General features: G+C 40.1%; 2 protein-coding genes and 1 pseudogene across 5 annotated transcripts in view; 1 reads left to right on the top strand and 2 right to left on the bottom strand.

Moving 5' to 3' along the window:
* lhfpl4a (LHFPL tetraspan subfamily member 4a) overlaps positions 1–18,790 on the bottom strand; it is a 70,676-nt gene that overhangs the window by 45,840 nt on the left and 6,046 nt on the right. The window lies entirely within an intron of this gene.
* On the bottom strand, positions 3,007–6,446 carry LOC148977659 (uncharacterized). Its single transcript, XM_089133964.1, has 2 exons — positions 3,246–6,446; positions 3,007–3,111 (listed from the first exon to the last, which is right to left on the bottom strand). Exon 1 carries the CDS (start codon positions 4,367–4,369, stop codon positions 3,254–3,256), a length of 1,116 nt encoding a protein of 371 aa, XP_088990090.1. The 5' UTR covers positions 4,370–6,446; the 3' UTR covers positions 3,007–3,111; positions 3,246–3,253.
* Positions 6,019–17,181, top strand: LOC148977658 (uncharacterized; annotated as a pseudogene).

Genomic DNA, 18,790 nt, shown 5'->3' with positions numbered 1-18,790 from the left:
AATTGAATCACTTTTTAATCAGTTTACAAATAAGTTTTTCAATTGTACTGCAACTATACTACAAGGTAAAGGGGAAATGAAGCAGACCATCAAATTTACATGATTTATAAGATGGATTTTCCATTATAATCAACAATTATATAAGAAACATGTCATATGTAAACATATAAAAGAAAAAAAGAAAAACGCTATATCTTTCGCCGCCATTGTGCAGTATTCTAACATGTGACTTGGTTGGTTGGCTTTAGTTAACAGGCTCTGGGCAGTGAATATCCCGACATCAAACTGTTTACCGCACAGTGTTTTGACTGCAAACATGTTAGGTACAGTCATTATTAGCTAACAGCTGTAAGCATGAACAAGCTAGTGCTAACTTAGTGTTTAGCTAACTTAGTGAAGTTTATTAGTATCAGACAAAAAGCCATCATATCTGATATCTGCCGTCATGATGATATCTGCCATCATATTCCCGTCTCGTCGACACCATGCAAGTTATGTTGCTGTGTAGAACAGCCGGTGGTGGTTTGGGGCGAAGAGCGGGCAATGCTACCAGGTGTCAGTGTGGCTGTTGTAGGCTACTGTGATGCTCACCCTGTCAGAGTCCATCTCCTGTCAAGAGGTGATCTTGACCATTGTATTGCGTGGTCAATTCTGCATCACCATGGCGCGCACGTTTACCATGCTGTGCCGGGAGGTAGATGTGTTGGAAGCGACAATGCTTTCCCTGAAGGATATCAGAGCGGAGACACTTTTTCCTAATATATGTAGCTACTACCAGTGTGAAAGCAGGGACATTTCATTTGCCCTTTAACAAATACATGCTAACTTACATGGTGTTGACGAGACGGGAATATGATGGCAGACATCATGAACAATGTTTCTATGTACAGTTTGTTAACATATAACATTAGACATCGTATTTTTGTCCGGTACTAATAAACTTCACTAAGTTAGCTAAACACTAAGTTAGCTTTAGCTAGTTCATGCTTACAGCTGTTAGCTAATAATGACTGTACCTAGCATTAGTTGTTCGCGGTCAAAACACTGTGGTGTAAACAGTTTGATGTCGGGATATTCACTGCCCAGAGCCTGTTAACTAAAGTCAACCAACCCTGTGACGTCACATGTTCGAATACTGCATAATGGCGGCGCTCTGGCGGCGAAAGATATAACATTTTTTATTTTTTTATTTTATATGTTTACATTTGTCATGTTTCTTATATAATTGTTGATTATGGTGGAAATCCATCTTGTAAATCATGTAAACTTGACTGACTGCTTCATTTCCCCTTTAACATAGGTAGGGGAGAGCGGGGCACAACGTAACGCTTTTTGACTTTCTCAGTTTGTGTAAATCTACTTAGGGTTTAGGGTATATTTTTTTTCCCACATGTCTAGTACAATTATGTGGTTTTGTTTTATTAATACAGTGTATACTTTTTTCGTAATTTAGCCTGAAAGAATGGAAGTGAAATGCCCCATAGGTTGTAACGTGTGAGGGGCACATTGTAACATCACCATTTGACAGCTTAAAATGCTATCTGATCTAATCACAAAAAGATGCCACCTACGTCACTACAAATAGAACGCCGCCATATTTGCGACCGACTCGCCCGGTACGGCTGCCCAAACTGCCTATTTGAATGAGAGAGAGAGAGACAGAGATACCTGGAGAAAATTTCAATTTTAGGCTCCGATCCTTATTTGTTACCCCCAGTTTTCTTTAGTCCATTATTATCTGCCCCAGGGCCCAGGCTTGCCTCAATTGGCCTTTCATGATATAGAAATACATAAGTCATAGAGCGCATGCGTTCATGAGAGTCGAGGCGATGTCATGAATGAATCTTCTGCAGCAGTTCGGCTGGCATGAATGAATCTTTCTAATCCGAACGTAAGTTATGAATATAACTATGGATCTGTGAGACCGAAGGATGACCGTCACTACGGTCTAATAGGATGATAACCTTTGTTCCGCCTTCTCTCGAGACCTTATGTAAACAAAGTCATGCCCATGACCCCGGAAGCGGAACGTCACGCACTATAAAAGGCGATTTAACTTCCGGCTCGTTCTCTAACCTTGAACGCCCTAGTGTTCCGAGCGACAAGGATAGTGACGTCATCCTTCGGTCTCACAGATCCATAGTTATATTCATAACTTACGATGCGTTTCTACCTCACTCTGACCGTCACTACGGTCTAATAGGATGACTCATGTCAACAGGGTCGCGAGGAACTACAGACTCTGAACTATTCAACCCTCGCTGGGCTACAGACATCAAAACTGCATTGCCTACAGGGGCTGTGCTAGTTACGTCAACTCTGTAAAATTTTGCAAATGTACATGGTGTAGACCATGATGCTGCCGCAAAAAAAATCTCCCCCACTGAGACTCCTTTTAGTGCAGCCCAAGAAGTAGCTACACTTCTAGTTGAGTGGGCCCGTATTCCCATAGGAACTGGTAACCCACTGCCTGTATAAGCCTGGGAAATAACCTCAACCAACCAATGTGACAAACGTTGCTTAGAAAGTGGACACCCTAGTCTGGCCTTTCCATAGCAAACAAAAAGCTGAGAATGAGACTTCCTCAAGGCCTGAATCAAATTAACATATGTGCGTAATGCCCTTACTGGACAAAGGGTTAGCAAATTCTGCTGATCTGCCTGTGAAGGGGGTTGAAATTGTACTACCTCCAGGACTTGATTCCTGAACTGAGAATTAAGTACTTTTGGTAAAAATGCAGGGTTGGGCCCCTGTGCCATCCGGCCTCCAACGTAAACAATCCTCACTAATAGATAGTGCACACAATTCTCCTACCCTTTTAGCAGAGCATATAGCCAGGATAAAAGCTGTCTTGAGAGACCAAGCTTTAAAATCTGCATCTGCCATAGGCTCGTACGGGGGCTTAGTGAGAGAGTCTAGTACCAAAGGCAAATCCCAATTGGGTACCCGTAAAGTGCGATTTGGACACAAACGACCAGCTCCCTTCAGGAACTGGCTTACCAAAGGATGTCGGCCTAATGGCTGGCCATCCACTCCCCGATGAGATGCTGAAATAGATGCAGAATAAACCCTGATGCCGCTTTTCCCTGATCCAGTTGAGCCTGCAGGAATCTAAGGACAAGTGGGACGGAGCAGGTTATTAGATCAACATTCAAGCCTAAACACCACTCAGCAAAAATTCTCCACTTTATGGAGTAATTAGCCCGAGTAGATGGAGCTTTGGCATTATTCAGTGTCTCACGTACCGTTTCATCTAGCTGCTGAGGGATGGACTCTGCAGAGGCCATACCCACAGATGAAGTGCTATCGGGTTTGGATGCCAAATCTGCCCGTCTATTTGGGATAGGAGATCTGCCTGTGATGGAAGTTGCCACGGAGGACCCTGAACCAGCTGAACTAGGTCCGGGAACAATGGTCTTCCCGGCCAGCGTGGAGCAACTAGAACTGTGCAATGACCCTCCTTGATCCTCTGGAGGACCAGAGAAATCAGAGGAAAGGGGGGAAAAGCATATAATAAGCTTCTCGGCCAGTCTTGTGACAGAGCATCCAGGCCCAAACTGCCCTCCTGGACCGTGAGGGAGTACCATCCCAGGCAATGGGACGTCTCCTTGGAAGCAAGGAGATCTACCTGAGCTGTCCCGTATCGGGTCCAAATTTGGGCTACTACCTCTGTGTGCAACCGCCACTCCCCTGGGAGAGGCCCTGTTCTGGACAAAATGTCGGCTGCTCTGTTTGTCACCCCCGGGATGTGGATTGCTCTCAGTGAGGACAGCCGTGGCCAGTCCATGTCAGCAGGTTCGTTGCCACCTGGATACAGCGTAATGATTTCGTCCCTCCTTGGTGATTCATGTGGTAAACCGCTGAGGTACTGTCTGTTCTCACTAGCACATGCTTGTGGCGAAAAAATGGTAACAGACCCTTGAGAGCGAGATGAACAGCTCGCAGTTCGAGCACATTTATGTGTTCTGATGACCAAGGGGGATCCCATTTGCCCCTTACTGATCTGCCTTCCCAAACGGCTGCCCAGCCTGTCAGTGATGCATCTGTTGTTATCACTGATCTTCAGTGAGGAAGATTGCCCAGTGAAGAGCCCCTGCTGAGAAAGTCCTTGTCCCTCCAAGGAAGTAAGGCCTACATGCAGGCCTTTGTCACCAACAGTCTTGTTCTTCTGTCCTTTTTTGAATGAAGACAAAAAGAATTGAGCCATCTCTATATCGGCCGTGTCCTCAGTAGGCCTAAAGGAATCACCACTGATACTGCCGCCATCAGTCCTACCAGCTTCTGAACCCTGTGGGCTGTCACAAGCCTCCCCTTCTGGAAGTGACCCAACACCTTCTCCAGGCTGTCTATTCTCTGGGGAGGGAGACATGCTTCCATTGTCTTAGAGTTGAAATATAGCCACAGGAATTTCACCTGCTGTTGAGGCTGGAGGCTGCTCTTCTTTCAGTTCACTGTGAACCCCAGGGACTGAATGTGAGCTAGTACCTCCTCTGTGTTCCTGATCACCTGCTCTCGAGAGGGAGCACAAATTAACCAATCGTCCAGATATGGCAGAATTTTGATACCACGCAGCTGAAGGGGAGCTAAGGCAGCTGAGATCACCCGAGTAAAAACTCTCGGTGCCAAAGACAGGCCAAATGGCAGAACCTGGAACTGAAAGACCTGGCCTTGAAAACCAAAGCGGAGAAAAGGCCTGTGCTCTGGACAAATTGGAACATGGAAATATGCGTCTTTTAAATCCAGGGACGTGAACCATTCTCCTGCACGTATGGCTTGCATTACCATCTTTGTATGAATCATTTTCAATGGAAGAATTTTTAAGTACTCATTGAGGTGCCTGAGATCCAGAATGGGACGATGACCACTCTCTTTTTTTGAGATTATGAAATAGGTTGAATAAAACCCAGTTTGCTGTGCGTTGAAGGGCACCTTTGTGATTGCTCCTTTTTGCAAAAGAGCTTGCACCTCTTCCCTCAATACGGGCTCCAATAGTGGGTCCTTGACAATAGTCATTCTGACCCTTGAAAACGGTGGGGGGCGCCGTCGAAACTGTAGCCGATACCCGTGAGTTATTGTTGATAAAACCCACTGGTCTGATATCACTTTCTCCCAACTGGCCCATGAAAGTTGAGAGGCACAGTCGACGGCCAGCCCCTGACCCCTATGCAGGTCCACCATCACGTCCCGTGACCTTTCGTGAACCTCTCTGTTGGGCTCCCCCACGGGACTGAAATCTCCTCTGGGGATAAGTGGCAGAATTTTGTCTTTGGGGACGAAAGCTCTGCCCTTGAACACTAGCCAGACTGCCACTCCCATGTCTAGACCAGGCAGGTTGTTGCGGTCTTTGTGTTTCTCGAGCCCTTGGTCTGAAGACTGGAGCTGGTTTATGACAAGCCCGCTGAACAGCTTCTCTGGTTGCAATGGAGCGCTCCGCCTTATCCAGCACCTCCTGAGAATTTGAATTAAAAACATGACCGGGAACTACTGGCAAGTTCATTAGTTCGCTTCGTATGGTCTCTGGCAAAGAGGTTTGTGCCAGCCATATCTGTCTACGACATAAAACAGACGAGGACATAGCATCCCCCACATCATGGGTCAATTGTGAGTGGGCAGCCAGAGCAGAATCAACAAGGTTCTTAGAATCCTGGTCCTCCGCACTTACTGTTTTCCGTAAGGCTGCTAAGAGGATAGCCAAAGCATTGCCTGTATTTTTGCTGCACTAAACACCCTAGCAACAAGAGTATTTGCTGGAAAATCATTCCTCCCTGTTGATTCGCCATCCACTTCGGAGTGGGGTTCCTCTCCTTGGCTCCCTTCTTCTGCTTGCTGTGCATCATCAACCAGCGAGTGGGGAGCACGGAGAGATAATATATCAGCATCTTCTATGTCACTATCAGGATTACCCTGCCGTGCAGCTGGAGGAACGCCTTCCTGACTAGGAGGTAGTGATGGTGAAAATGAGTGACAGGCTTCAACTCTGTCCATCCTCTGTGCTAAACTTTGGGAGCGCTTACGACTATGCCTGTCCGATGCCTGTCCGATGAGCGTTCCCTTTCCCTACCACGCTCAGGTACAGAACTGCGTACTGTATTAGCGCGGTGAAGTCGTTTCCCTCTGGGCAGGTCACAAGCCGCACTGCAGGGATTATCCCCATCCTCTCTTAAATGAGCCATCTCCAGACATGAAGGGTATTCCCTATGCCCATCACGAGGGTCCATTGATGATTGGCAATATCGGCAGCAATGAGAGGCCATGCCATGCACAATCCCACTGACTGCGCACAGTAGTGAAGGATATATCAAGCACACTCAAAGCTAAAAATACCCGCAATAGTACGCGAACGTATTTAGCAGGCCTTTATCAAACCCCAACAGCTGTGAACAGTGATATAGGGCTCCAAGGCAACAATACTCATTTGTAATGAAGTGTATTCACTAGTTTATTGATGGATACTCTGAAAAAAAAACAACAGAAATAACCCATAATATTGAATGCTAGTATGTTTTAGAAACTAGTTTCATAATATATGAATATTCTAATGTATAATATACATTATAATTCTCAATTCATAAGCACAAATGTATAGCATGAATTGAGTGCTTGCACTGAAATACTGACTGGCTAGTATGTAGAACTAGCATCAATATCAATAATAAACTAATCACAATTCAAGCACAAACAGCAAGAACAGGTGATATAGCATATATAAATATACAAATATAAAAAACCACAATTCACAGGGGCACAAGGCACCTGCGCCACTTGGGTGATGAATTGAATGGTGAATACATATTAAATCGGTTCCTACCTGTACTGAGTCTCTAGGCGAGAAAGGTAAAAGAACGAGCCGGAAGTTAAATCGCCTTTTATAGTGCGTGACGTTCCGCTTCCGGGGTCATGTGCATGACTTTGTTTACATATGGTCTCGAGAGAAGGCGGAACGAAGGTTATCATCCTATTAGACCGTAGTGACGGTCAGAGTGAGGTCGAAACAGATCAGCAGCACTGAGAGAGAGACCTGCATCAGCACAGTCAGAGACATCAGTCAAGACTGCCATATCTGTCCGAAAGAACAGAAGTTCAGTTACAGAGAAGGTTTAATAATCACAGATATCGAAATGAAAGAGTCTTCCGAGTCGAATCTTTTTGAAAGATTTAGCTGCGATTAAAATCCATAGAGGTAAAGCTCTTCAGTGATTATAATATAACGACTTAAATTGCAGTTTGTTAGTCACATAAAGCTATCATATTAATAAATAACGATATTAATATAATGGACGAGTCATATTAGATCACTTTTATGGTACTTTTGTTATGTTTTTTTTGTCTTTTATTATTATTATTTTTTTGCGTGACAGCCCCCAGTCGGCTAATGATACTCATTCACTTTCATTACATCGACATGAGTCTCCATTAGGCTACATATTCAAAAATGTCCCTTTGTCTTCCACGGAAAGTAAACTAAGGATTTGCACATTTTTATCATTTTTAGAATTATCATTTTTGGAAGAACCAACGTTCGTCCTTTAATATGCATTTCAAGGCTGAGATCGTCTCCAGAGCTAACATTACTTACACAAAATATAGCATCTAAAACACATGTGACGAAGACAAAATCTTTATGAACTTCAGAAAATATTTATTAGATTTAGGTAGGTAGACAGACAGACAGTTACAGTATGTTCAAAATAACCCCAAATCTAATAACTTACCATGATAAAGTGCATTTAAACAGATTCAACAAATAAAATGAAGAAAAACATTCTGTCGATGTTGGCAACTGAGAGTAGGCTAGGCTATCGCCTAAAAGAAATATAATTAACCACAAACCAGCAACATGAGACTTCAAATCTTTTAAATAAATGATTTTCTCTTCTCTCTTCTTTTAGTAGCCTATAGATTAAAATACCAGTTCAGGGTTCCTCTTTCGGCTGGGCATTAATGAGACGGTGACCATCGGTCGCAAGGATGGCGCCGCAAAGCTACAGTGACGTCACGTGAACCGAATGAATACAAGTCAAACCAAAATATTTTCTTAATAAAATACAATTATTAACTTAGTCATATAAAATAATGGCATTTTCTAATAATTAAAAAAAGTTTAAAAATTGAGTTTGACAACAAACACACCGGAAAACACAACTATACAGCATAGTTCAAAACAAAATAATAATTAATAATTTCTGAACATTGACTCTCAGTCCTTATTTACATGTTTCTTGTTTTCTCAACAGAATTCATAAAAGTATAGAATACAATAGCATATTTCTAATAGGGGCACATTGTAGCACAGTGTTAGAAAATGCCCCAACAACACAACTGGGGTTTAAACCCTGCTAGTGTCTTCTGCAAGTTAGTGAAGCATTAAAGAACTATATCAACTGTTAAACAACAGATTGGAGATTAAAATAATATCAGATTTGTCTCATTTTAAATAAACACAAAAAATAGAGATTAAAAAATTAACTTGTACTTGTAAAATTAAGTAAGAAATGTACTTTTGCTATGGTTTAATAAATGTTCAGTGATGTCTTACAAAGATTTCTGAATTTTGGAGCAATTTTTTCTCTATATAGTGTTGAAATGGAAACTGGTAAATACACCAAGTTTCGTCATGCTAGCATGTGTGGAAGTATTAAAACAAGTGTGTTACAACTAGCCCCGCGTTACGTTGTACCTCGCGCTCACCTATTGATGTTTACTTGTCAAATACTTGAAGCACAATTTTAGCTTTAAAGTACACTTTGAAGTATGCTCGCAGTATACAACTACTAAGCTAGTTGTTTACTGAAAGTATACGTAAGTTTATTTCAGTGAACATAACATCATGCTGGTGGCCATACACTGCGATTTTCGTTTCATCCCAAACAAACACAACTCTCCCATTATTTCTCGGCCCCCAATATGCACAAACATGCAAGAGTAGATGTCTCTTTATCATAGGATAGCTGAAGCGAAGCAAAATAATGCTTAAAAATAAAATAAAGCAATGATTGAATTAATGACAAGGAAGAACAAAAATAAATATACAGTACACAAAATTATATTCAAGCAAGAGTTTGTTGTTAATCTTAGTCACCAGCAGCATAAAATTATGCATATGTCTACCGTTAAGATACCGTGTTGATTATGTGCCTGCGGTAACTCACATGTACAAGGAGTGCTAGAAATAAGATCACATCAGCAGTGTGGTCATTCTTAAATTTAACTTTTGCCTGTTTGATTTATATTCAGTTTTGGACTTCCGCTTTGAACTTCAGCACTCGAGTACAGAACAGCCGTTGTGCGATCAACAGTCAACAGTAACCTGTGCGCAGTGTTGTAGTCGAGACCACCTCACTCGAGTCCGAGTCGACACCGAGACCAGAGAGAGTCGAGTCCGAGTCAAGACCGAGTCCATAGAGAGTCAGTCCGAGTCGAGTCCGAGACCAGAGACGGTCGAGTCCGAGTCGAGACCGAGACCAGTGAGGTTTGATTACCTAATTTACTTCTATTTACTTAGAGAAATCTTTTTTTTTTTTTTTACTGAATTTACTTAGAGTTTAAAAAATTTGATCAGTTTAGGCTAAAAAGACCACATAGTAGGTGGTGTTAAAAGTAATTTTATTACAATTTGTCATGCGCAGTTGCGCACTAGAAAATCACCAATCACTGGGCGTGTCAATCAATTTAAAGAAATATTTTATTAACATACATTAATAATCATGAAAAATATTTTTAATTGAACTCGAGTGGACTCGGGAATAATTCCGAGTCCTAAAAAAAAAATGTTCGAGTACGAGTCAATTCCGAGTCCAAATGGACACGAGTCCATGACAAGACCAAGACCATTAAAATCGAGTCTCGAGTACTACAACACTGCCTGTGCGTACAGTTCATCTGCAGCAACCTCCGCCATGTGCACAGATAAGTAAAAAAAATAATGTGAAGGATAAATTATTTATAATTAATAGCTCAATATATATATATATATATATATATATATATTACGATTTGTCAATTTTTATTTAATGGTGTCTTTAATATGGTTATTCAAAATAATTACTGTTTTGAAGGCACTTGAAGTTAAATTCACTATTGTAATGCTCATTGATTTATATAATGTTACAGGAACATGCCATTCTAAAATCTACAAACAGATTGACATTGATGAGATCAATGAGATTGACTTACAGAATTAAATGATGACGGATACGCCTCAAAGCTTTGCTTAAGTGAACATTAGATAAGCATGTTAATAATAGCACCTCTATCTCAAGACAGAAAGCAAAAAAGGGTTTCAAGTTCACCAGCAGAAGACAGTGGGACAAGGACCAGCTGCTCAGTATGGTTGTGTGAGATGGCAGCCTGAGAATCCACCGGGAGAAACTGAAGAAATCTTAAAACAGAAAAAAATAAAGAAAATCTTAAACAAAAATAAGAAAGAAATAAAGAAACTCAACAGCAACAGCGCTGTAACTGTACAGTAGGCATGACAGTAGGCATCACACTGAAGTCTTAAATTAAAAGATTTAACATTTCAAACAAAGGACCAGAAACTAAGTGGAAATAACAAACAACAACAACAACAACAACAACAAAAACAAAATAATAAATATTTATTATTGTTAGGTTTTCTAGAAAGGTTTTTCTAGAAAGTTCCACTTTTTTTTTTACTATGCTATTGCCCAGCTTTAAACTGCTTATTGTGGACAATTAGACATGTCCACACAATTAGGGTTATGCCCAATACTGTCAAGAAGTGGCTGTAAAAAGCGCACAACAAATGAATATCACTAAGTCTTAAATTATTAATCAAACCAGGAACACAGAGAAGATAACAGGAAAACAATTCGAACACAGCCACATTAGAGACACTTGACATTGAACAGAATGAACTCGAACCTTAAATACAAAGGGAATGTAATCAGGGAGAACAGTAATAGGTGTATGAAAATGTCTAGATTGCTAATCTAACCACCGTTCCCTGAAGGAGGGAACAGAGACGTTACGTCAGAAGTAAACTGCAGATCTCGTCTGAGAGCCCATCACCTTTGAGTGTAAACAAAACAAGTCAATGGACATTGACGATTGAGATTTACATCGCAAACCATACCCCTGCAAAGGTATGAATGCAATCGTGCTAAAACCCACGCCTTCAACCTTTGCTCTGAGATGGTGTCCCAGCCATTTAAGTGGTGGTACAGCAATTGTGGTGATGGAACTTAATGTCTCTGTTCCCTCCTTCAGGGAACAGGGGTTACATTAGTAACCTATAGGTTCCCTATTAGTCAGTCAAGTTCGACGTTGCGTCAGAAGTGACCTGACGAATTGGGATCCCTGCCAAAGCACCACAATTGCCCTTTCAGTGCCTAATTTTACGGGTCCATCAAACAACTGTGGCGAGTAGGATCAGTGAACAAACACGGTGAGTAATGTCTTCTGTTATTGTCACTTGCACTTCATTTCACATGTATAGTATAGCCTTCTCTGTCAGCAGTGAGTACTACACATATGATAAATGCAGGGGAGTTTGACCCAAAAGCCATAGGCAATAATAGGTCCATAGTAGGGGTGTAACGGTACATGTATTTGTATTGAACCGTTTCGGTTCGAGGCTTCCGGTTCGGTACGCATACAAACCGAACGATTGCTTGGACCATTTTTCCTGCCGGCAAAATTCGTGCTGACGCGGCCAACGCAACATCAAATGGCAAGCGTAATGAAAGCAGAACGAAACTGCGCTCCTCGTTATGTGCTTCACGGATCGTTCATCGGTTCGGACCAGCAACATCTGTGCAGCACGAGCCGATCTCCATCAAGCAACACTGTTACTACACAGCGCTAAGAGATCCGGTAAAGAAAAAATTTGAATTCGCCACTGAGGTAATAACATCGCTGCGAGATCTAGTGAGAAGCATTCACATTTCTCCGTTATTAACCGTAGATCTCTATTAGATCAAATAGCGCTGTCATGGAAACCAGGAGAAACATTGACCCGTGAATGAACTAGTACTTTACGTCCACAGACCAGCAACATTCACCATGGATTTAATATAGGAACACTAACTGGAACCAGTTTGGCTGGAATGGTGAAATGCTTTCAAGTACTTCACACATCTTTTTCCAGCACTTCAAAATTCAAATTTTATATAAATAAATATATATTTAAATGTTATTTTTAATGTGATGACCAAAACATTATTTGTTCATCCTTCAAAGATGACCCCCATTTATAAACCTGAAAGTTTCAAGATCTAGGAAAACTCACTTATTTAAAAATATATATTTTCTTAAAAAAATAGGAAATTTCTCTGGCATTTCTTTCTTTTTGCTGTATCGAAAACGTACCGAACCGTGACTTTAAAACCGAGGTACGTACCGAACCGTGATTTTTGTGTACCGTTACACCCCTAGTCCATAGTGATCAAAAACGTACCCATTACTCTGGTTAGCTCTTATAAAAAACCTTGGTGTACATATTGATAATGCATTGACCTGGAAGGTCCATGTAAATACTGTCTGTTCCAGACTCCAGCAGAGGATGCATTTTTTTTACAAAGACTTAGATTGTATGGAATGGAACAAACATGTATATTGTTGTTCTATCATGCAATTTTAGAGAGTATTTTAAAATATGGCATTACAACCTGTTATGGTAACCCGATCCAACCCACATCAACCCACTCTTCACCCAGAATTCTAACTTTTACCCTATGGCAGAAGATTCAGAGTTCCTAAATGCAGGCTAAACCGATATAAAAACGCGCTTTTGCCTATGTCCGTTAAACTTCTTAATATTAATACGTAGGCTATGTGCAATAAGTAGGTTGGGGGTGATGTAATATGCTAGGGGTAAATGCATTGGCTGTTGGATTGTTCATTATGTCATTAGGTAATGGTTAGGTTAAGTGGAATGTGTCATCTGTGCAATTTTGTAGGCTATTGGGATGTGCAATATGTCAGTTGTGCAATCTGTAGGTCATTTGTGGAGCTGTGCATTAGGTCATCTGTGTAATATGTATTGTATTTTATTGGGTTTGTGCAATATGTCAGTTGTGCATTTTGTAGGGTAGGGGGGGTTGTGCATTATCTTATTGTGCAATATACCATCATACCTTATTGCGCAATATGTATACCATGTGTATACCATTGAGACGTGCAATATGTATACTATTTGGGATGTGCAATATGTATACCACCGGGGATGTGCGATATGGGAGCTGTGATCAATAATGGTTGTAATTTTTTTCTTTTTTTTTAACCTGCCAATGAAAGGTGTTAATGTGCCTACTATATACATACCTATCTAATGTATATGAGAACATGTTTGTGAGAGGATGTGTTGAGAGACGTCTGTTTTTTTTCTGTATTTTGTATTGTCTATGTAAAAACTGCGGAAGGTACAGAGTCCAAAACGAATTTTCCTTCGGTGACAATAAAATATATTTTATCTTTTATACGCATCCAAACTTTAATCGAGGATAGTAAGAATGCAAGGGCTTTAGATACTGCTTTGGATGCGAATAGCTTAGTGAACTCTGTACAATGCTCGGTTCCGGCTGTAGAGCCCGTGCAGCAGGGCAACTGGGTGACCATGAGACGCTCTAATTCTGCTGAATGTGTCCTTGTTATTGGTGATTCTATTACACAGAACGTGAAAATAGAGACACCAGCCACCATAGTTACATGTTTATCGGGAGCCAGAGCTCCTGACATCAAAGCAAATTTAAATTTGTTGGCTAATGCTAATCGTAAATTCTCTAAGATTATTATTCACGTCGGCACTAATGATGTTCGAATTCGCCAATCAGAAATCACTAAAATTAATGTTAAAGAGGTGTGTGAACTCGCAAGTAGGGATGCAACGATTACAGATTTTGTAAGTACGATTATTGTCTGAGAAATAATCATGATTTAACGATTATCACGATTATTATGCGTCAATTAATTTCACAACACTACGAATGTATAATATCACATGAACACTCAACACTAGATTTTCTTTATTATTTATTTTATTGTGCTATTTATTGCTGCCACAACATGGTACAAAATTATAAAATGACAAACAATAATCAATCTCTTTCTTTGGAATTATAGAGAAGTGCTTTGTAAACATTCAGTATTTTCCTTTTAAAAATAACAAATTAAGTCAAAGGCTGCAGAACTCTTTGATTTAAATAGATCGCAAAATGATTAAGAGTTTAGTTTGTTCTAAATTTATTTTCAACCTGAGGTAAAACAATAAAACACTATCTTGTTGGTATTTGACTTAAAGGGGACATATCATGCAAAATCCATTTTAGCCCTTAAATGCATTTTGTTGTATATTTGGAGTACAGAAAAGATTAAATTATTCTCTCCAGGTGCTTCGTTTATATCTTTATATTCTGTTTTGGTCAAATTTTTCAACCTGTTCAGATTTTTCTGTTCTCTATTACGTTTTTTGAACAATTACGTCACAGTATTTGCAGCGGAATTGCCAAATAAGGACATCGACTACCGGTCCAACACTTCTAGCAATCCGCCATTATTATTTCTCGCTCCGATTTTCTCCGAACTCAATGATGCAGAAGCTACGACAGGGCAAGTCAAAATGTTCGGTCGTTGGATGTAGTGACCTGAAACACTTCAAGAATCCCTCGACTTCGTCTGAATGAGGGGTCATTTTAGCTGCTGTGTTTTCTGATGCTTTTCTAAATGCTACAAGTTATCATTATCAATACAGATTTTTAGTGGTAAGATTAGACCGTAGTCATTTTTCTTGTCAGTGTGCTTATTTTAACAATTGAAATAGTCGACTTTCACTAATAACACAAAATAGTTAACTTAAGTTACATACCACTGCAATACATACATCCATATGAAGACGTTGTTCAGCAGGTTCGTCGTCGTCTTTTTCAACTCGCTCGCTTTGGCTCGAATATGTAAGGCTTGATGTACAAGTCTTCCGTTGTTGACATTTTGTTAACGTGTGAATAAAAATGTTCTTTGAAGCTATAGTAATCGTATATCTCTTATCAAACTACAATAATGGCCGAGCGCAGGGAGTTGAACCGACTGTGAACTCACGCAACAAAAAAGACGCAACTCCTTTTTATTTAAAGGGGCCGCTTTAAAACGACTTGCTCACAGAAGCACATTAGAAAAGGGTCAGAAAAGGGGCCTGTGGAGCTATAATAATGAGGAATTCAGACCCAAGCATTGCAGTTATGCTTTATATAGACCACAAATGTATGATTTATAAGTAAAAATTAATGATTTAAAAGCATGATATGTACCCTTTAAAAACATAAATAATACTGTAAAGGGATAATAAATTACAATGAAAATAAGAATAAACAAAGTCTTTGAATCTATTGAATTAAATGTAAGATAAATATTAACCATGTATTTCTTTTAAAAGAAAACAAATTAAAACCACTTTTCCTAGTAAAACAGTCTACATTTCAATGAATGATATATAATGATTTTCTCTTTTTCTTTTGTTGCTTGATCAATATTAAGGACACAGACCGCATTAGGTTTATTCTCCACTATCACTTTAAGATGTTGGATCATTTCCAGTGACATGCGGATCCAACTGCACTGATGCACATGATACACTCACAACTGTTTAACCCATTTACTCCTAAAACGTCAGCTAAAAGCGCCTATAAAAACCTATGTTGTTCTAGGATAAATGTCCTTATCTCCTGAGGGTTTTCTGAAAAAATACTAAGAATTGTCAACGTCTACTAAAACCTTAATATCTAAGCCTCTGTAGCACTTAGAAATATGAAATAAAATACATTTTAAAGGTAAGAATCACAGCTTTTATTTAAACATGCTTCCTTGGAACTCGTATAACAAAACATTTTTTCTAAAAATTCTCAAAAAATAAATTTAATAAAAAATATAAATCAATTATATAAAATATCACAAATAATATTTTAAAACATGCCAACACTGAACAATTCATTTTATGAGAGACCAATCGACAAGACCCACCTCATGTGTATTTTAACCAATGACTGTGCGTTTTATGCTGCACGTGTCATGAAAAGTTTGACGAATACAAAATGCTGCGTGACGCAGCAGCCGGCGGGAGTTTCAGAGTTGCGCAACGCAGTAACCGGCGGTAGATGTAATGTTGCGGCGCGCAGCTTCCGTCACAAATGGGTTAAGACATTACCGACATAGTTTACATGAATACTGTCCAAAACGGACAGTGCAACGCGCCAATGACTTTAGACCAAGTTTTTCTGGTCATTGGCGCAATTGTTTTCTAGAACTGCAAAATAGCACCAGGGGTTGTTTGCGCCGAAACACGCCTCCTTTTTGTGCCGACCCGCCCAGGGAGCGCAAGTTCATTTCCGACGTGCGTCTGTGGAGGAGAAGAACCTGCTTTGCGCGGGTGAAAATTAGGAATGATAAATGCGTCAGTGTCTAAAGTCATTTGTGCCGGGTGCAAGATAGAGCCCATAATGTTGTGTGTATTTGTCTATTCAGACACGAAAGAGAGCTCAATTCAATACTCGCGCGCTGTATGTGTCTATTGTGCACAGCTGCACGCGTCGGGTCGGGTGTGTGCGCACAGAAAACCGTACCGAATAGAGCTCTTTTTTGCATCGTCACTCTTATTCAGATCTATAGAAGGAAAAAGAGGAAACAGAACGTCACTGCTTAGTCCCTCTGCCATAGTGACTATGAGCACGGCACTGGTGCACATGCAGCTGGTGTAACTTTGTTTTCGTTTTGTGTTAGTTGCAAAATTTCCGTTCTGTGCAGAACACTCGGTGTAGCATAGTCTTTACGATTAATTAACTGTGACGTTTTAAAGCACGGTTAATTGTGAAATCTGGTAATCGCTGCATCCCAACTCTTAAGTACGATTTCAGGCACTGTAATTTGCTCTAGCCCCCTTCCTGTTCGCCGTAGTGATGAGATACTTAGTAAACTGTCCTCACTCAGTGGCTGGCTGTCTAAGTGGTGTCCGCAAAATAATATAGAATTCAAAGACAATTGGAAAAGTTTTTGGGGCAGACCTGACCTGACCTGATGAAAAGAGATAGTATTCATCCCCCCTGGGATGGTGCCGCTCTTCTAGTGATATGGCACATCTTAGAGCTCAAACATGATTGGGGCTCAGGTCAGGAAGCAGAAAGACTGGCTAAACTGATCGTCTGCCAGCTGTCTCACATCACTGAGGTCAGATAAATCCCAAAACAGAGAGACTCATTCACCTAGATATCATTATACAGAGACTGTGTCTGTTCCCCGAATTAGGAAATACAAAAAACTCACAAACCCATTTAACGGTAAAAATGTTATTGATGTTAAAAAAGAACAAACAAAAAATAGATATAATACAGATGAACAAACTACAAAGCTCAGGCTGCAGAATATTCAATCCCTTACTTCAAAAGCACTTATTGTTAATTATATAATTACAGATTATAATCTAGATGTGTTGTGTTTGACAGAAACCTGGCTAATTACATTACTTTAAATGAGTCCACCCCCAAGATTACTGTTATAAAAACTAGCCACGTCTGAAAGGAAAAGGGGGTGTTGTTGCTGTAATCTTCAAAATTACTCAAGTCTAGTTTCAAATATAATTATTTTGAAGTGTTGGTGCTTAATTTAACACTAGCTAGTGTACATGATAAATCACGCTTGACATTTGTGCTAGGTACTGCACCAGCAGGGCACCATACAGATTTTAGCAAAGAATTTTCAGATTTTTTATCTTTGCTGAGTTTTTTTTTTGTCCTATTTGTTGGTGATTTTAATATACATTAAAAAAAACAAAACATTAAAAAGCATTTAGAGACCTTCTGAACTCTACTGGAGTTTGACATCGTGTCAGGAGTCAGGACCCACTCATTGTCATACATTAGATCTAATATTGTCACATGGAATCAATGTCAATGCGTTAAAATTCTGCAGCACAGTGATGACATCTCAGATCATTATTTAGTCTTGTGTATACTTAATTTAGCCAAGGCTGCAAAGCCGACTCCATGTTACAAATATGTTAGAACTATCACTTCTGCCACTAATAATATTACTGAATCTGATCAGTTTGATCTCCTCAGCATCCCATATAGCTTAGAAGAACTCAATATTGCGACAGAAACTTCAGACTCTCTCCTTTCCAGCACTTTAGGCACAGTTGTTCCTTTGCGCTTAAAGAAGATTAAAGAAAATAGTCCGATACTGTGGTACAAAGAGCTGCAAGAGCTCTGGCCCTTGAGAGAACAGCCAGAAAATGGACAGCTACTGGAAGAAAACAAAATGTTTTTCGAATATCATGGAGAGAGAGCACAATTGCGTACTGAAAAGCCTTAAAAACTGCTAGATCTGCTTATTTTTCAACTCTCTAAGAAGAAAACAAAGACAACCCTAGGTAGTTATCTTAACATGACCACAATGCATCCCTGAAGTGTCAGCAGAGATTGTCTCAACTAGACACCAAATAGAGCCCTGTGAAGGCCTCATCGACAAAACAGTCACTGGCGTGACTCTGAACACTTGCTTTTTTTTACCACAGGGAGACGGACGCCCTTGGCATGTCCGACAGTGTTGCTAAAAGACCACCTTGTGAGATGGGAATATAGACCCTTTTTGCGCCGACGTCACAGTTACGTCATGGCGCTAGCTGGAGGCAAAACAAAGTGAAAACTGGAGACGGCCAATACAAAACAGCACAGATTCGGCTACATAATAAGGAGCTTAAATTATTGTTACTATTATTATCTATTATGTCATCTTGTTGTGTTGTTTGGTGCAAGAATTGATGAAAAATGAATATGCTGTATCTGGA

This window comes from Pimephales promelas, chromosome 8, assembly GCF_988280905.1.
Source record: "Pimephales promelas chromosome 8, fPimPro1.hap1.1, whole genome shotgun sequence".
In the NCBI taxonomy this organism is placed as follows: domain Eukaryota; kingdom Metazoa; phylum Chordata; class Actinopteri; order Cypriniformes; family Leuciscidae; genus Pimephales; species Pimephales promelas.
This window is presented reverse-complemented; position numbering and strand designations above follow the sequence as displayed.